At 40.1% G+C, this 19285-nt stretch overlaps 3 protein-coding genes across 4 annotated transcripts; 2 read left to right on the top strand and 1 right to left on the bottom strand.

Moving 5' to 3' along the window:
* The first annotated feature begins 378 nt into the window (after window positions 1-378).
* lsm7 (LSM7 homolog, U6 small nuclear RNA and mRNA degradation associated) lies at window positions 379-1710 on the top strand. The gene is made up of 4 exons (XM_019880292.1): window positions 379-481; window positions 745-835; window positions 903-974; window positions 1267-1710. Exons 1-4 carry the CDS (start codon window positions 476-478, stop codon window positions 1407-1409), a joined length of 312 nt encoding a protein of 103 aa, XP_019735851.1. The 5' UTR covers window positions 379-475; the 3' UTR covers window positions 1410-1710.
* A 1884-nt stretch (window positions 1711-3594) lies between these two features.
* Window positions 3595-13194, top strand: tmprss9 (transmembrane serine protease 9). Of its 2 annotated transcripts, XM_019880287.1 has the most exons (16): window positions 3596-3760; window positions 4958-5122; window positions 5225-5352; window positions 5442-5509; window positions 5599-5774; window positions 5877-5927; window positions 6352-6465; window positions 6544-6709; window positions 7630-7904; window positions 8994-9136; window positions 9326-9611; window positions 9691-9804; window positions 9878-10046; window positions 10617-10882; window positions 11364-11500; window positions 11770-13194. In XM_019880287.1, exons 1-16 carry the CDS (start codon window positions 3727-3729, stop codon window positions 11929-11931), a joined length of 2454 nt encoding a protein of 817 aa, XP_019735846.1. In that variant the 5' UTR covers window positions 3596-3726; the 3' UTR covers window positions 11932-13194. The 2 variants fall into 2 exon arrangements, with proteins under 2 accessions (XP_019735845.1, XP_019735846.1); XM_019880286.1 differs by having other exon boundaries at window positions 3595-3760; window positions 4958-5352.
* Window positions 13195-13418: 224 nt separating this feature from the next.
* On the bottom strand, window positions 13419-15275 carry timm13 (translocase of inner mitochondrial membrane 13 homolog (yeast)). Its single transcript, XM_019880293.1, has 3 exons — window positions 15034-15275; window positions 14711-14779; window positions 13419-14571 (listed from the first exon to the last, which is right to left on the bottom strand). Exons 1-3 carry the CDS (start codon window positions 15151-15153, stop codon window positions 14473-14475), a joined length of 288 nt encoding a protein of 95 aa, XP_019735852.1. The 5' UTR covers window positions 15154-15275; the 3' UTR covers window positions 13419-14472.
* Between the last annotated feature and the right edge of the window lie 4010 nt (window positions 15276-19285).

Genomic DNA, 19285 nt, shown 5'->3' with positions numbered 1-19285 from the left:
AATAATCGATTCAAATTATTTAATTCAGTACAGTATTCAGAATGTGCATGTTAATTCAGAGAAAAGAGGCCGCATGCCTGCTTCACAGTTCTCAGGTTTCTCCAACTTCCTCCCACTGTCCAAACACATACATGTTAGGTTGATTGAGAGTCTAAATTGTCCAGCTAATTTGTCCTTATACGTGAATGTGAGTGTGAATTGTTGTCTTTCTGTAACTTAGTGTGGTTTGTTGTTCTTTGGAGTTATAATTTTTATCCAGGAATAATATTATACAACACTGCGTACAGTCTTCTTTTTAACCTCAAACAGTACAGTATTAAATTTTGAAAAGAAAGAAAGAAATACAGAAAAGAAAAGGAAAAAAAGAACGCTGAATTCAAACTCTGACGTCAGTCCCTCCATTTTGTGTGCAGAGAAATTTGATTGGCGGAGCACCATTGAGGTCAAAGTTTCCTTTCCGGATTCCGAAGCCAACATGGCGGTGAGTTCGCGCGGTTTGCGTTTTCATTTGGATTTTATACACTTCATATCATCAGTGTTCACATAAACATTCATAAACGGCACCGTGTTGCCTCTCGCTATCATTTCCGATGCCTATAAAGCGCTTTTTGTTGGATCGTAGTCATTTTGCAGGCTGCTAATTCATTTGCCGACTACAACTAGCCCGCTGCTAAATCATCAAAAAGTTGTGTGCGGAACGTTTTTGCACCCTCCTAAATAACAACATTCCACTGTGCTTGTTAGGACAAAGACAAGAAGAAGAAGGAGAGTATCTTTGACTTGTCTAAATACATCGACAAGCCGATTCGGGTTAAGTTTCAAGGAGGACGAGAAGGTGTGTATCATCATGGTTTTGTTGTCACAATATAAATGTGGATTTATAAGTGTGCTTTCCATTTCAGCTAGCGGGGTCCTTAAAGGGTTCGACCCATTATTAAACCTTGTATTGGACGGTACCATTGAGTATATGCGTGGTAAGTGATGTAGATTTTTGTCTTTTTCCCAGATTTTACAACCTTGTTTTCATGCTATACACCCCGATTGCCCGTAGTATTTGGGACACCTCCCGAGAGATTTTTGTAAAATAAAATGTGTCTTGGCTCTATAAAGGTCGCGAAACATTAAACAAAAGCTACGCTTATCTGACACCGTTGTATCTAAACTAAATATACAATATTAATAATCAGGCTGTTGAAACGGAGATCTGAGGAAAAATTGTTTTGTTTGGGGGTATTTTTAAAACCTGCATTTTGGGCCTGTGTCCAGATCCTGATGACCAGCTCAAACTGACAGAAGACACCAGGCAATTGGGGCTGGTGGTCTGCAGGGGGACCTCAGTGGTGCTCATTTGTCCACAGGATGGCATGGAGGCTATTCCCAATCCTTTCATACAGCAGCAGGATGGCTAAGACAGCACTTGTTGTGTGTGTATATAAGTGCACATGAGGATATTTTGAAAGTATTTTTTATGTTTTCCATTTTAGAATCTTAGTAGCTGTCCCTTTTTTTGTTGTTTTTTTTAACATATATAAGTTAGTCAGCTTAAAAAACTTGCAAGCAGTTCACTTTGCCCTGTGTAAATTTTAGTTGAGGCTTGGAAAATGCCGGTGTTTTCATTGTCAAGAATTAATTATCCCATTACCATTTGTGCTTGTTTTTGGTAAAAAATAAATAAAATAAAATAAAGCTATTTTGAGTTTTGTACTTTGATTTAATTTAATATTAACTTTTAATATTACAGTGAGGCTTGACAACAGTTACACGTCCAGTCCTGTTGTAATGTACTGAACAGATTTTATTTTTTTAAATTCAAATAAATTGTTCTAGAAGTGAATTTCTACAGGTTGTGTAGGATATTTGTAAATGTAGTTTTCAAACTCCACAGCATACTTTTGTGATATCTTGCCCCTCCGAGTATAAATTACGGTACAATTCACCCTATTATTGTGAACACAAACACCTCAATCTCATTCAGTGCAGTTCAATGTGCTTGTTAAAGGAGAAAATTTGGATGCAGCTATTGTACTGGATTCCACTCAGACTTAGGGCCGCACTTTAAGGTACATCTCAATATATTAGAAAGCAAGATCATTTGTTTCAGTAGTTCAATTCATGAAGTGGAACTGAAAAAGATTCATTAATACGGGGATGGGCAAAAATATGCTCGAAGGCCCTATTTGATTTTTAAAAAAATTCTAATTGAGCCTGCTCATTCTTAGATGAAGTAAAAAAAAAAGTGTAAACTACTTTATTTCAATAATTATTCATCCATCCATTTTCTAGTCCGCTTGTTCACACGAGGGTCGCGGGCATTTTGGAGCCAATCCCAGCTGACCAACAACCATCTGCACTCACAATCACACCTTGGGCCAATTTTGAGTGTTCCATTAACCTGCCACACATGTTTTTGGAATGTGGGAGCAAACCGGAGGACCCGGAAATAACCTATGCAGGAACGGGGAAAACATCCAAACTCCACACAGGAAGGCCGGAGCCGGAATCGAACCCTGCACCTCTGCACTGTGAGGCCAAAGTGATAACCAGTTGTCCACCGTGCCTCCTCAAATGATTCATTCTGCTTTAATTTTATTCAAAATTACAGCCATTAAAAACCAATTGGGTGATCAAAAATTAAAAGAAATGGTAATCTACGTAGGATTGTGTATTTTACTATTTACAATAAATTAACAATTTACCATAGAAAACAAACATTTTTTTATTTCAATGTATGACTGCTCATTTAACTAATACTATTATTTATATATTTATAATAATCGTAAATATGAGGTCAAATGTCATTGACAATTTTAGTTTATTCCACATTATTTTGTGACTTTTTTATCTTGCACATCAAAAATTACTCCATATATTAAAGAAAATTCAAATTAATATAAAAGCTAAAATAAAGCATGTTTGAAAAATCAAAACTAACAAACCTGCTCTAAAAACTATAATAATCGAACTGAAAAACAAAAGTCAAAACGAAGTAAAAACTAACTCTCATGAAAAATCCGAAATTATTATAATCCGACTATGTACTCAAGTCAATCCTCAAGTGGAAACAGCTTTGTTCTTATGGGCAGCAGCTCCATCCTCTTTTTCAAACATTTCCCACTTTATGTTTACTTGGCTGCGTGTGAGATGAGCCTGTGTGCACACCAGCAAAGACACCTTTTGGGTTGAACCCGCTTTGAGCAAAATGTTGGCAGTTGGGTGCAACTCTGCTTGCAACCCGATACTCTTGTTGGGACTGTACATTTAATACAAAGCAATGTGTGAACAGATTAAACAATTTGGGCACTGTGGACTTTTCCTGGCGATGTGATCCTGCATGGAAAAAGAATTCCTGCCTTCTTAGCTCCTCCTCTTTGTCCAGTCAGCGTGTCCATGGAGCACATAGGTGCAGGTTTGCATGCACAGGGAGAACAAGGAGACTCTTCAGAGCAGCTTTAAGTTATCCTTATAGCAGTTGACATGAGTATTTTTCCCCCCCTGCAGATAATGCAGGGTGTGACTTTGAACAAAACACACATTTAAACCCAGAGAGGGATCTGTGCCGATGGGAGGAGGGCGTAAAAGGGATTTGGGATGAAGCATCGGTTTGCTCGAGTAAATGGAAAAAGGTGAGTTACCTGTGGGACACGCCCTCTGCTCAGGTGGAACAAATAGCCGCGTCTTGCCGACCTTTCACTGTTCACTCATTTCTTGCCGTGCAGGATGTTGTGAATGTCTTGTGGTCATGGACTGAGGGAGCAAGCGGGTGAGTGAGTATGCTACTCGACTGTGATATTTTTTTGACACATCCGTAAAGTTGTCATGCTGCATGCTTCATTTGACGATTTTTTTCTTCTTTTTTTTTTTTTTTTTGTTTTTTTTTTTTTTTTTGTTTTTTTTTTTTTTTTTGTTTTTTTTTTTTTTTTTATCCAACCCACGCCATTTTTCTGATGTGGTGGTGTTCTGACCTCAAAATGTACAGTGTAAATTGTAAATTGACAGGAGATTTACATTCTTTTTTAACCTGATATGAATGTTATATTTTATACATTATACTCATGAATATAGACACTTTTGTTGCTTATTCATGCAAAACATCGGAGGACATCCATAGAGTGTAACTGTGTGCAGCCGTGTATTTCTTGTCTTCCTGTTCACACTGAAATGCAGGACATTACAGCAAGTTTATTTTATGTTTTATATTTTTAGAATTTTATAAGGCAACGTTTCAAGAAGCATCAGAACATGTAGGCCTGTTTATGAAATTATATCAGATATTTTTTTCAATAACACAGGTCAACAATTTTTTTTTACATTTTTTAAAAAATCTGAGATATAAGTACCGTAAACTTTTCTAGATGAAATTCCCGCGCTGATTCGGTATCAATTATTTTTTTCTAGCACATCACCTTTCAATAAAAATAATGTGAAATAATAATAATATATTTATGAATTAAGGGTTAGGGGCAGAAATAGGTGGAATTTTTTTTCTGAAGTGATAGCCATACATTTCAATGCATGATAAAACCTGTGTTGCGCAAGCTTTTGTAGGTCAAATTTCAAAATAAAAAAATGAAAATATCTCAAAAACTTGATGTGCTAGAAAAAAGTTAAAAAAATAAAATAAAGACACAAATAAAGGCAAGTGTATCAAAGAATACATCCATACATACTGCCCAGTGTAATTTTGCGAACTCCGAAGCTATAGCTTTCGGGCCACTTTTGTTAATACCCCAGTTTGAGAACCACTGCTTTAAGGCACCCAAGAACTTTTTTGAGCAAGCTAAGTATTAAAAACAGTTCTAAATACAATGCAGTTCAATTCTTCAAACTGCACCCACAACAAGTGTACAGGTACCTAATGTTGTGGCCAGTGAATGTACAATAAGTGACAGTATAACAATTTCAGAAACTTCAGGCGTTGAACATTTCCAACTTTGGATTTCACCCGCCATGTGAATAGCCCAGTGTTGTAAATCCAACAAGGAGATGACGAATGATGGAGGAGGCACGTGGTCCACTCCGGGACCCTCACCCGCTCCCTCCAGCCCCACCTGCTACAGGGGCACTCTCATATTCGGCCTCCTCTTCTTCCTCGGAGCTGGAGTCTTTGTAGGACTGCTTATCGGTGATGGTTTTCTTCAATCCCGACATCAAATACTGTACATAGATATCATTTTGCAATATTTTTCGCACATTTCTTGTCCTCTCTGTGTGCATGTGAATGCAGCGTACCTGATACAGGAGCAGCATGACTTCATGGAGACAGTTGAGCTGAAGGGTCTCAAGCATGATCCGTCTCTACAGGATCCAAACTCGGGCTTCTCCTTAGTACTGACATCTGTACTAAAATCAAAGGTATCGGGCAGGCTTTCGCCACAATACGGTTCATCTCATCTCAAGTCATCTGATCATTCATGCGAAATTGCTCGTATTTTCTTTCACAGATCAAAAATGTTTTCGCTTCCTCATCCATATCGCATCACTACGTCGACTGTAATATTATTGCTTTTGGGTATGTTCATCAGATAAGCAAATTCACCTTTTATCATTTTTTTTTGGAGAGATGGAATTGGTGCCTTTTTCCCTTTTTTTCTCCTTCAGCAACATGAATGGTGATGTGATGGCAACATTCAGGCTGGTCTTCGCGGTTTCCAAATTTCAACAGTATTCGGAAAACTTCATTCAGGACCTGCTGAGGGCGGGGCTCACCTCGGTGATGCACGGCAATCCGCTGGAGGTTCCCCAGTTTGGACACATCAATGCTATCGTCTTACTGGGTTGGACACAATAGTCATCTGTTAGCTCTATGAAACAGACCTCAGCTAAGCATTATCTCGGACACATTTCACGTGGATTGAATCCTTGTACTTTCTACCCAGGTGCCAGTGGGAAGTCATTTTACAATATTGGAGATGATACGCTGGGTGAGGGTGAGTGTATCATACTTGAAATACATGTCACCCGTGTGATATTCATATTTCTGTGAATAAATACATACACATAGCTGACTTGTTCGACCAATATGTCAGCAAAGGAATCTCTCTCTCTCTCTCTCTCTCTCTCTCTCTCTCTCTCCCTCTCTCTCTCTCTCTCTCTCAACTGTATTTATAGAGCACTTTCAAACAGCCATTGCTGCACACAAAGCGCTGTACATGGAGCAACTAACATATACACAACAATAAAGCAATAATCATTGATAGATAGATAGAAATAAATCTCAAGGCATGGGTTTCATGCTGATGGATTTTATCATTTCCTGTAAGACATAAAACCAACCCTGATTGATTCCTTCACTGATTAAACGGTGAGTGTGTATACCCGGATCCATCAAACTCTGTCTTCTCACTCTCTTAGAGAGTTGCCCCGAGAGCGCCTTTACCTGTGACAACGGCGAATGCATCACCAAATTAAACCCCGAGTGTGACTTTGTATCAGACTGTGCAGATGGATCTGATGAAGCTCGTTGTGGTAAACGACCCCTTTGCTTTCCACCTTGTCGTTTGTGTTGATGCCACCCTTGATCTGATCCGTTTCTCTCCCCCACAGCCTGTGGCACACGTAGCGCCACGGGGAATCGTATCGTGGGCGGTGAAGATGCCCGACAAGGAGAGCTGCCGTGGCAGGTCAGTCTCAGGCTGCATGGGCAGCACACTTGTGGAGCCTCCATTATCAACGAAAGGTGGCTGGTCAGTGCCGCGCACTGCTTTGAAACGTAGGTGATGCATCTACTTTACGTACTTTTAAATAAAAGAAAGTAGCGACTCTGAAATGTACTTGAACACCAAAGTAAAGAGTTAAAAATGGATTTTTTTGAGCAGTTGCCCATTGTCGACACCCCTCCACACCAAAACTCTTTTGCTTTATGTCATGGGGTACATTCAAGTCATTCTCCAAACTGTTTTCATGAAGTTGGAAGCATAAAATAGTACAATGTCTTGGAAAAATGAAGGTTTTTGAGATTCAGGGGACTTAAGCGACCTCACCAAAGTCCTTGTTAATTAAAGGGGTAGTTTGTAATTGCAATGACTTTACTGTAGTACGTCACAAAAAGGTTCAATGGAAGAATCAGCCATCCCTATCTCCCTGAGCGACTCTCATCTAGCTAGTGTCAGAGATGGCAGATTTTTTTTTTTCAAAGATCATATTTAGCCTACACTCAAGTCATGATAGTTTTTACAAATTTGACAAAATGTTTTTTGAAGACTCCCTCTTCAATTAAACAATTGAGTATGTCTCAATACTTTTGACCATATAGCCACTTGAAAAATATTCATTAATTTTCCAACTTCAATTTTTATTTGCTGCAATAGTACATTTTAACAAATATTTCGAAATAATGTACACCAAAACTTGTTTTGTTAAATCATTGGTTAATTGCTTATGATTATGTGAATTAGAGACAATGCAATTAAAAATGAGAATGACGAAAATTCAATATTTGGCATATTTTGCAGAAAGTTACACTTTTTTTTTTAAACCTCATCTACAATACAAAGTTTCCCTTTTAGAATTCAAATGTGACCCTTAAAACAAAAGTCTGCCCACTGCTGACATCCTTGATGAACACAATGTACAGTAGTTGTACACGATGTTCAGCCATGCCTTACATTCTGCTTTGTTTCCCATTTTTAGCGCCAACAACCCCAAAGAGTGGACAGCCCTGGTGGGGGCCAGTTTGGTGAGCGGGGAAGAGTCTGAGTCCAAAACAATCAACATCAAAACACTGGCAGTGTCTCCAGACTACAACCCCACGACCACCGACGTTGATGTGGCCGTGCTGGAGCTGGAGAGTCCTCTCACCTTCGGTCCCTACGTCCAACCTGCCTGTCTCCCTGCACCATCTCACGTCTTTGCTCCCGGCCAGAAATGCGTGGTGTCAGGATGGGGATCTCTGCACCAGTTTAGTTGTGAGTCACGCAGCAGGGGTGCAGCCCTGCCACACAAATAGCGTAAATAGTACAGCAGGGGCTAAATTCAACTCCATCTTGATTGTGTTATGTCAACTTGCATTCAAGCGTTCAGGCTTACCATGTCTGGTGCATATGAACCAATTTTTGCACAACCCAAAGTAAAACATGTTAACTGCATCTTTTTTAAAACAAGCTTCTTCCAGATAAAAATCTGAGTAGTGATACAAGTGGACTTGTCAGAGGGGAAATGAAGACATCTTGTCAGACATCAGTCATTGTTCTGTTTTCAGATAATTTTGAATTAGAGCAAACATGGTAGCTTGTGGCTACATGTCAATATGGGGTTCGGTGTCACACGTCACGTGCAAAAATTGGGCCAATGAAAAATGCGCCCCCTGGCGATTTGGTTTCATATACCAGAATGATGATTCTGACCAGTGAGGAATTTTGATTTTCAGATTTGGTTTGAATGTTTATGAACGGATTTTCCAGTTGCTGTTGGAACTATGTCCACATTTCGGGAAGTTTCATGATCAACCAATGCTTTATTTTTTGTAATTCAGTTTAATCTTGAATTTTCAATTTAAGAAAGTTAAAAACAGGCATTTGAGGCTCAGGGCCATGGCTAACATGACATAAGTTCCTATGGACTTCAAGCAAATGCATATTTTAAATTAACATATGTTCAATGGCTATTTTCGACAATTTTCTTTAAGATCAATGATGAACATTTTATATGTTCACTTTCAAGTAAAAAAAAAAACAAAAAACAAAAAGAACGTCAATCAAAAAATATTGCTGAAACTTTGGTCTTTTCATCTCGTACACATTTTGTTTGCATACCACTGACTCTCATGCTACTAAATCACCCATCCAAAATATTACAAACATCCCTCATCCCGATGATGCAGTGCAGTTTTGAATTACCTTAAACTACAATTTCGATAAACAGTATTATGACCCTAAAAGTAGATGCAGCTCTATTTGGTTTCTTTAGATTGTGCGGGCTACCTCACATTGTGGCGAATGCGTGTGGTAGAGTTGAGTTGAGAATAGTGAACACACTCAAGTTCAACTGTCTTTCAGCTGAGATGCCTTCCACACTGCAAAAGGCCTTGGTGAAAATCATCGACTCCAAGGTGTGCAGTAAACTGCCTGTATACAGAGGCTCAATCACTTCCAACATGATGTGTGCTGGATTCCTGCAGGGCAAGGTGGACTCCTGTCAGGTCAGTGCTGCTTCTGGTCGCCACAATAGCGTGAGATAACGGCCCTTTCTTTTCTTGAGGCACAGTTTGTAATAGTCCTGTGACATCTATCGCTTCCCTATTTGTCAGATCAATAATTACCGCGTACTTTTCAGACCCTTCTTTTGCATAGCTGAAACTGGACTATGACTTCGTGTTTTTTATTTCCAGGGTGATTCCGGGGGCCCTTTGGTGTGCGAGGGGGCTCCAGGGAGGTTCTTCCTGGCAGGGGTGGTAAGTTGGGGCATAGGCTGTGCCCAGATCTACAGGCCTGGTGTTTACTCGCGGGTCACCAAGCTCCGCAGCTGGATTCTGAGTCACGTAGACCCCAGCTCGAAGCATTACTACCCCAACCATGAGCTCATTTTGCCGGTCACCGCTCCAGGCGCGAGTGCTTCTAATTTTCCATTTCCCAAGACAGTCGCCATGGATGTCGAATCTGCCCCAGCACCTCCTGGTATTGTCCAAATGATCAATTGTAAATGTTAAATTGTTTTTTGTTTTGTTTCAAAACACACTCCCATCATGTCTTCTAGTCTCAAACTGCAGTGGAAACTTCCAGTGCAGCGCCACCTCCTGTATCAACAAGTTAAATCCAGAATGTGACGGAGTCCCTGACTGCCCCAACCAGGCTGACGAAAGAAATTGCGGTTCGTTTAAATATTTCAAATCAAGTATCAATTGTATTGAAGCATCTGAAGGTAGTTTAATTTGCCTTTTCAGACTGCGGTGTGCGTCCCGCGTTGGGCGGCAATCGGATTGTGGGTGGTGTCACGGCTCGCAGGGGGGAATGGCCTTGGATCGGCAGCCTTCAATTCCAGAGGCTCCACCATTGTGGCGCCACTCTCGTGCACAGCAAATGGTTACTGACTGCCGCGCACTGCTTCAAAAGGTGTGAAAGGGGCATACTACCTTGCACGAAAATAAGGGGGCACACACACACACACACACACACACACACACACACACACACACACACACACACACATCTTCAATTAATCAGTCCGGCCCTAATAAACATACAGTGGTGCCTTGAGATACAAGTTTAATTTATTCCATGACTACCTAAAATCGCTCTTATCTCACATCTCACTAACCTTTTTCTCAAAGAAATAAATGGAAATACAGTAACATAAATCTATTCCAGCTTCCAAAAACAAACTGCAAAATATTTTGTCATGCATTTTTAAATAGCACTCTGTGGTACTGTACTTTATTAAAAACATACATGAACGAAACAATTAACTAGAATTAAAAACTGTTTTGTCCCATTTTTAATCGATTGATTGACCATTGTGCTGTTACCCACGTTAGCCACCTGGGGGCAGTGTAAGACAGACAGACAGACAGACAGATATACTGTACATGGACGTCTGTACTTTTTTTTTTTTTAAATTCGATTGTTCAGGTGTTCCCAATGGTGTAGGTATACAGTTTGACTAACTTGAACTCCCACCCACAGTGATCCCAGCCCCACCCACTGGGCAGTGAGCCTCGGCTCTGTACTGCGTTCCGGTGTGGGAGCCGTGGTCATTCCCATCCAGCGGGTCGTCATCCACCCAGCTTTCAACGGCACCAGCATGGACCACGATGTGGCGCTGCTGGAGCTGCTCATCCCGGCCCCCATGTCTCACACCATCCAATCCGTCTGTCTCCCGTCACCAGCACACCGCTTCTTGGAAGACGCTGAGTGCTACATCTCAGGATGGGGATCCATGAGGGAAGGCGGTAAGAAAACCTTTTAAGCAGTAAATCTAGTCTCACTGGTCTAAACCATCCATATAACCTCCCATTTTTCTACCGCTTCAGTGATTCCCAGTTAAAGTGTCACAGCACATTTGTATGATCATCACGTATGCTGCGAGAAATCTTGCAAATTAATTTTGTGTAATTGTCTGAAAATTATTTTTTTTAAACATTTTTATTTGTTGCTGTGCCTAAAAATGTTCGAAATGTCAAATACACAAAAAGTTATGGATATTGAGATTTCAGGTGAAATGTCAGGATGAACCTAAAATGCACGAGAACCTTTGCAGGTGATCTTAATTTGACATTCTCTAAACTTTTGAATGCACGTTCTGCTGTTCAAGGTTGCAGTACTTTTTGCACAATTTTCTGTTCCCTCACAAGAATGGTAAAATTCGGACTGATTTATTTTTCAATATCATTGCTGTATAAACGACACTCGCATACGCTTCTCACTTGGTAGGTTCACTGACCAACCTGCTGCAAAAAGCACCGGTGAGCACCATTGAGCAGGCGGACTGCCGGCAGTCATACGGAGACAACTTGACTCCTCACATGATGTGTGCGGGTTACATGGAAGGAGGCAGGGACACTTGTTTGGTAAGAGAACTCCATCGCTTCTTCTCATCACCCTATGCTGTGAGCATACGAAAAAGCCAAATGTGCAAAGTGCCGCTATCCGTCAATTTATTCGTGTTTAATCAAAAAGAATGCGCTCAATAACTTAGGGTTAACAATAATTTAGGGTTCTGTCTTGAATTTTTTGGGGGGCTTTTTCTCCAAGGAATACAGAAATATGACACTTACCTGGGTCCACTATTTAATCATCCTACGTAAGAAAACCCACTTGTCTCTTCTCCCTCATCCAGGGAGACTCTGGGGGTCCTCTGACTTGTCGTGAGGGCTCCGGCCAGTGGTTTGTCGCCGGGGTAACCAGCTGGGGACATGGATGCGGCCGAGTAGGGTTTCCGGGGATTTACACTCGAGTGACTTCGGTACGGAATTGGATATCGTCATACCTGCCTTTCTGAAGTGAGTGAGGCAAAAATACAGCAGCTAAAACCAACACCGAGCCAAGTGGACATGATGACGTTCTTTATCAGGTCACCTTATTTGCCATGACATCAACCTCAGTCAATGCAGTATTGACTTGTGTGGCCTCGTGTGGTCATGGGTGCTGTTTGTAACACTGTGCAATCGTCTCAACTTTACTGGGCTATCCTTTCTATCGACATGTACTGAAGATACAAGGGCAATCTGCAACTATTGCTCCTAGGCAATGGGAAAGCAAACTAGTGTTTATTGCATGTATTTATTCAAACACAAACCAAACTGCGAGGCCAACGTTCACTGTGCTGCCCTTTGCAGCTTAAATTTTATGAAATTAGTATGATCCTCAAATAGCTGAAAACAAATATGTTCCTCATCTACTCATTTGAAGAGTCGTTCTCATGAAGGGATAATAACAGAAAACAGAGACACCATGCTAATTGCTGAGCTAACCTATGACATACATAGAATTGTAAAACACCGGAATGAAGTGCTTGGGCGACCGAGTACACTTTTCACAGACGTCCTGCTGGAGCCACGTTAAAGCAGAGCACATCCAACTTTGAACATCAAAATAGCAGGCAGTTTAAAGTGTTTTGGGAGAAAATGATACAAAACAATGCTCCACACAGAGCCAAACAGGACCAGAAATTAATTATATGATGTTTCGGCATCCGTCAGGGGTGACCTACAATATCAAAGGTATATTAATGTACTATAAAATATTTATGGTGTCAGTTTTGTTTTCAGTAGTGTCCAGAGTTTGGATTTTGAGGTCTGCGCATGAAATGTTCTCAAAATTATATTACAGTACACCTTAAAGTTTTTTTCCCTACATCAATATAACTTTGCTGAAAGACAATACAATCCATTGAAAAATACCAAGTTAAAACTGAAATTTATATTTGTATTTGAAATTGCTCCACTTGAAAAGTTTCTACACACTTGCAAAATGTGAATTGAAGAAATAAAAACTGTTGATCGTATCAAAAAGAAAATCAATTGTTCATTAGTTATATCATCATATATTTATTGTTTAACAAAACCCTTGCTTCTGGTCTCTGGGATTAACCTGCAAAAAACGGCTCCTCAAAATTAGAAAGTTGCTCCTCAACTAAAAAAAATAGACACTACTCAAAAGAAAAAGTCCTGTCAAGCCTAGCTATATGATTCTGCTCCACCACATTTATACAGCAATCTGCTTTCAAACCGCTCCCACCGTCAGACGATGCAATATATTAACAAAAAAATTTTGCTGTAATTTCAACGTATTTGATCGACACTGTGTATGTGCGATCTCATTTTATGTGTGATTTCAGTGCACTAGGAGACAGACATTGTTTATGGGTGCCTGCCCCATGCTGACTCTGTATGTTGCAACGATTTGCTTACCATCGATTTGGTTGAAACGCAGACTTGGGAGGTAATTAGCATATGTGAATCCAAACATGCTAAAATAAGGTTCCTGTTTTTGAAAATGACATGGATGACAATTTATTGGTTGTTCGGATAAACAATTTAATGTACAGTATTCACAAGCACTCCCAAATCGCACCATTATGGTCAGAGGCAACCCGTGAGAGTTTTACAGGCGAGAGTGAAAAAAAAAAATGACATTGGTTCCCTTTGACGTCTGTGCTCAGCATGTAGTTTCTGTGCTCGCTGCGTCTTATGGTAGTGCCTGCCGGAACAAGCTGGCTACTGTGGGGAGGGTGGAGATAGTGTGACAGCTGGACAGCGAGTAGAACAAAACTTGGTTTTGTTCTCAGAATTTGGAGACTCGCGAACATCAGTGCTTCCTAAACAATCAGGTTTGAATATTAAGCAATGCAGCAGTTACCTTGGCTACACTGACTGCGGCCACAATTTTAGGCACACCTGTACAACCGAGTACGATGCAATACAGTAATGTAACATTGAAAAAGAGGTTGGGCAAATTATTGCAAAAATGAATGTGATCCAAATCAAACCTGTTTTGGACTCCCAAAATATTTGTTGCATTGGTACAAAATAACAGGACTGGCATTTGTCTTCTGATATAATTCCTATTTATTTGAAGAAACCAAAATTTGTTTATATACATGACTCACGAATACAGTGGAGATTAGTTTGATCGTAAGTGAATGTCAACCTCAATATATGGTTGCGCTGAACAGTATTTCGTGTCAATCATTGCTACCTATCACTCACACAAACCTTCTTCTAGATATTGGGACACATAAAGGGCCAGGGCAACACTTCTTTTTTTTTTGGCACAATACCAGTTTGTCATTGCATTAAAAAAAATAATAATAATAATAACAATTGTTGTTACTGAATTGAATGTTGTCCACACTGTTATGGCTGCAGTCCACAGGCTGTGCCAGCCTGCTTGAGGTATTGTGGGGAGGAAAAAAGAAAGTCGTAGCTGTGCAGCATCCATGAGGAACCTGAGAACACCATGTGACCTCAGACTTCCTTAGGTAAGCATTGGTCAAACAAGGGACGAAAGAAAGAAAAGAGGAGTAGTAAGGGATGCACATTCACATGCGAGCTCTTTCCTTCTGTAATCTGGAATTATATGTTCGGGAAACAGTATTCCACGCATCCATATACCGGTCCATGCACATGGCGATGCATTTCTGTAAAGTCAAAACAGGAAGATAGAGATTAATAAAGAGAAAGGTATTTATAGGATCATGATGATTGTCAGGTTTTTATGTAGAAAAGAGTGTGAAAAATGAATTGAACGCCGAATAAACTTTGCATGTGTGAACGTACCTGCTCTGAGTTGTCCAATGTGCTTCCAGGTTTCCCTATACATTTTTTGAAGCATTTGTCTGTCATTCTCTGAAACACCACACAATAGAACATTGTGTTAATCTACCATCAAGTTTTACCTTTACATAGTCTTACTCATCAACACTGGTAGTAGCGACAGTTTTACCGACGGAATGAAGCAAGCGCATTTCTATTCACCGACGAAAATAACAGGGAAATGTTCTTTAGAGACCAAATAAAGTGCGGTTATTTTATGTTTTGACATTTTATGATGTCATGGGTAAGCATTGCTAGTTTTAGCCGCAGCTTCTATTGCTTTTTACCTGCAGCAGCTCCTGTGCGTTCGCCACCGCGATTTGAACTTTAACCTGCTCCATAATCGTGCCGGTGTCCATTTTACCGCCTGCCCCACCGGCTGAAAAGTCTGAACCGAAGCTGTCCATTGCTGGAAAAGAGAGTCGTGTAATATTTTAGTTGTGAAACGGCCGACGGAAAACGCACGTGCAATGCAGGCACTGAAAGTTAAGCTAACGAAAGATCCCTACCGGTGCCCTTGACACTAACGGAAAACGAGTGTCGTCATTTCCGGTAATCTTACAACTGAGATGGGAAATGTAGTTATTTTGCGATATGTATCACCTGCTCTTTAGTAAATCGCCCACTAGGTGACAACAAAGTCCTCTCCAAAACATTCAAACGATCGTGTCTTCAAGCATCATTTACACCCGTGCTCTAATTATTATTTTAAACGACTAATGTTACAACCAATTTATTTTGTAAAAATATTCAAAAGATTATGTGTTAAATTTTCATTTTACTTCCAAGAGGGACAGTTCTGACAGTTGTTTAAAATATCACACGCGCGCACGTCATTTTATTCATTTATTTGTCTGTCTCTGGCTTTGTTAAATCATTGTTGATAAGACTGGTCAGCATTTTCTGATGTAAAGTTTTACTTAATCAGAATTGCAAGTTAACTAAAAAATAAATAAACTCAACTGTATTTAGAGAGCACTTTAAAACAACCACTGGTGTATACAAAGTACTGTACATGGAGCAAACATCACATATACATCACTAAACACTAAACACTGAAAAAAAAAAAAAAAAACAAAGCAAGTAACTGAAATAGAAAGTCACTGGAGCCTCAGTATTGTTTTTAGTGTCGAGTACTGACCATGAGGATGAGCCCCCGCACCCTCCCACCCCTCCTACTTATGTTTCAGACGATATGACCTCACTGAGCAGACCACCTGCCTTGACTGAGAAAATAAGTGTACAGTGAGTGTGCAGGCCAACAAAAGAGTGACGGTTACTGTCGTCAAAACATGCTCGCTTAGGGGATTGTTGCAGTGCTGGGGGCACTGAGAAATAATCGTGGGGGGCCTGATTAGTGGCGTGCCCGCCTCAGAGTAATTAATGAACAGATGCACAGTCAACACACATACACACACACTCACAGCCCCCAAAACACACATGTACACATAGGATCGGTTTGGCTTGAGGCCACAACAGTTGTGGGGGAGGTGGTTAAAGTGCAGCAAAATGAATTAACCCTAGATTACAATCATGAGTTCATTAAATCGTCTTAGATTCTTAATCTGCTTTGGGCACACTTGTGTGCATGAAAACATTTGGCCTCATCAGTTGAGAGGAAGGTGCAATGACAACAATGGGAAGACGTAAATTGATGGATAACGAAAGCCTTTTTTTTTTGTTTGCCTCAAGCAAAATAAAAATATTTAGGCTAGGATTTGAAATTACAAGTACATTGAAACCTCATGAGAAAACACAATTTAAAAATTGTTGTTAGCCTTTGCACATACATAAAGTTGAGAAGCAGCAGCCTTTTAATCTCCCCCAAAAAAAAGCAGCTGCTCAGTGTCAGTGAGCAGCAAAATGAAACCTGAGCAGCGGCAACAGCAGCCTAGCTTGTAGTGTTAGGAGATTAGCTGCTAGCTGCTGTGGTGGAGGCTGACCACCCCCCACACTACAACCTCAAATGTGACAGGACAGCAAGTTTATAATATCGAAGTGACCTGAGAGAGTCAGTGCTTTTGTTGACAGAGTAATTATTGCATTTGTTTTTAGAGAGGCAGTCAAAATCACATTAATATTTCTTTTTCATGAAAATCAGATTCACATGTATTCGTAATATGTTTTACTAAAGGGACTTTGGTTTGATACATCCATGCATTTTTCTGCCTGGGATGGGCAGGATGAAATGTAATTTAATTATCTTGTCAAACATGTTGGGACAAGCCAGACACTTCTTCCTCTTTTGAACTTGCCTATCATCTATCATCCATGACCTAACAACTGCAAAGGAAAAGAAACCTGTCTTGAATTTCCGATTCCTCGAAATTGTCTTTTTACACCATACAAACATATTTGGTCAGCATAAAATTTGTTCAGTAAATACTGTCATAGAGCACTTATAGATATGTGCAGGAGGCCTAACATTCATTTCGGAATACATTGTGGTGCTATTTGTTTTTCACTGTGTTTTCCTTTTTCTTTGGCTTTCTTCTGTTTCTGTGAAGCCACCACTGAAGGAAAACAATGACGGCACAAAGGACGATAGATCCAGAAATGTTCCATTTCCACGGTGACATACAGGGTAGGGTCTGGGAGTTTTTATTTTAATTTAGTTTTATCACACAGTTGTTAATTTCTATTTGGACTAGTCTGACAGTTAGGAATGTTACAGTTACAAGAGATAAACATTGCCTGAGGAGTTTAAAATGTTGCCTGTATCGTTAATGAAGGTTTGATCCCACGGGGGAAAACATTTTGAAATTAGAACTGGGAAATCAACCAGGATCACATAAGAGAATGTGTTGGCCTACTTTTGAGGTGTGTACTGTAGTTAACATTGTCTGTAATCAATAACTGGGTGGGGTCATCAAAGCACTGGCGAATAAACTATTATAATGATGGCCTTAGATTGTTGCAACGTACCGGTACGCCAGTGGCGATTGCTCTCGGACTGCAAGGGAAGCTCAGCTTCCCCTAAAATGTCAAAGAATAAGTGATCAAATATATGAATGTAAATTTAATTGTGTGTACATTGCATTGACTATCAGTGAATCATCAGCCATCATTCGAGCCAGGCCACACCCACTTTCCTGGATTTTTCTGCCTGGAAAAAAAAAATTTTGGCAAAAAAATGTTTGAAAAAAATTCAGAAAAAAGGTTTAGAAAAAACCTGAAAATAATTTTGTTTTTAAAAAATATATATATTTTTCAAGTTAGATTGTGGTGATGTGTTTAAAAATGAAGTTGAGTTGAAGTGTTCTTTGTAATCAAGCTTTATTTCTTTTGCAGAGTAGACAATCACAAAAGCATGCATTGAACGAGTGTAAATGTCTCCTACTTTTCAGGCTGGCCCAAAGTTTGACTTCAGCACCTTGCGAATAACAGGAAGAAGAGCAAAAAGTGTTGCCTGCAGGTCTGTGCTCGTAGGTGGACTCGGGCGGTGAGCAGGCGACTCCCTCTTGTGGCACGGAGGACCCAAGAACAATCTTCCTTCAACTCTGAAAAATGAAATGAGGCTTGTTGAAATGAGACTTCTTACCAGCTCAGTTCGCCTGATCACCGTTGAAATGAGACTTCTTACTAGCTCGGTTTGCCTGATCACCACGCGAGGTCTTTTACCATTCGGCCATTCTGCTGCGAAAATTTCGAAATTTTTATATGTAGTCAAAGGCAGCCGACCACACGAGGTTTTGAAGGTTAAAAAAAAGAACATAACTGGTGAGATGGTTGGCGTCTCTCGTGGGCGATGTGACGGCACTCCAACCTCACCCATAACCCATCGACCACGCCAGTATTTCCTCCTGCCTGCCTTCAGAATGCCATCCTGAGATGAGGAGATAGTTTGCAAAGCCAACTTCGTTTTCGATTGAAGACGAGTTGCACAAAGAGATCGTGTCATTTTGTCATTTTGCTTTCTTGGCCAGGGGTGTCAAACTCATTTCACATTGTGGGCCACAAATGCCACAAATGGCGTCGGTAGATGTCAAGTGGGCTGGACCATTAAAAATTATACCATACTCTGCTATACATAACCAAAATAATATGTCTTTCCTTTGTTTTGGTCAAAAGATGCACAAGAACCCTTGGAAAATGTTGAAATTTAATGAACATATCTTTTACAAAACATTTCATGAAGCACCTAAGATTTCCTTTGACAAATGTGCAATTTACTTTTATCATTCACATATATGTACGACTGAGAGCCTCCACAAGCATTCACATATATGCATTGCAATTGATCCCACTGACTGTACAAAGGCACAAAACCTTAACAAGTAATTGGTCTTGAAAAATATAGTAATGCACTTCTAAGATTAAACGAGGTTTATTTTTTAAACCATTTACACGAGCATATAAAATCTAAATGTAATCCCTGCCTACACCTTACAAACTAAGGAGAGTACTATAATATGTGTAAAGAATAAAGTATTCACATGTCCTTGATATCGTCTGCTGTGTTGGGTCTGTCTCAGTGACAGACTGAAGCTGCTGTTGTCTTCTTCTCTGATCAAAACAATGTTGTCTTTTCCTCTGATC

This window comes from Hippocampus comes, unplaced genomic scaffold (genome assembly GCF_001891065.2).
Source record: "Hippocampus comes isolate QL1 unplaced genomic scaffold, H_comes_QL1_v1.1 scaffold151, whole genome shotgun sequence".
Lineage (NCBI taxonomy): Eukaryota > Metazoa > Chordata > Actinopteri > Syngnathiformes > Syngnathidae > Hippocampus > Hippocampus comes.
This window is presented reverse-complemented; position numbering and strand designations above follow the sequence as displayed.

Excerpts from the sequence above, each read along its gene's own strand:
- tmprss9 (XM_019880286.1), top strand. The coding sequence starts at position 3,727 with ATGTCTTGTGGTCATGGACTGAGGGAGCAAGCGG. Across the intron at positions 3,761-4,957 it reads TGGACTGAGGGAGCAAGCGG|CCCAGTGTTGTAAATCCAAC; the intron begins GTGAGTGAGTAT and ends CCATGTGAATAG. Across the intron at positions 9,612-9,690 it reads ATCTGCCCCAGCACCTCCTG|TCTCAAACTGCAGTGGAAAC; the intron begins GTATTGTCCAAA and ends CATGTCTTCTAG.
- lsm7 (XM_019880292.1), top strand. Across the intron at positions 836-902 it reads GTTTCAAGGAGGACGAGAAG|CTAGCGGGGTCCTTAAAGGG; the intron begins GTGTGTATCATC and ends TTTCCATTTCAG. Across the intron at positions 975-1,266 it reads TACCATTGAGTATATGCGTG|ATCCTGATGACCAGCTCAAA; the intron begins GTAAGTGATGTA and ends GCCTGTGTCCAG.
- timm13 (XM_019880293.1), bottom strand. The coding sequence starts at position 15,153 with ATGGACAGCTTCGGTTCAGACTTTTCAGCCGGTGGGGCAGGCGGTAAA. Across the intron at positions 14,780-15,033 it reads ACGCACAGGAGCTGCTGCAG|AGAATGACAGACAAATGCTT; the intron begins GTAAAAAGCAAT and ends GTGGTGTTTCAG. Across the intron at positions 14,572-14,710 it reads CATTGGACAACTCAGAGCAG|AAATGCATCGCCATGTGCAT; the intron begins GTACGTTCACAC and ends TTGACTTTACAG.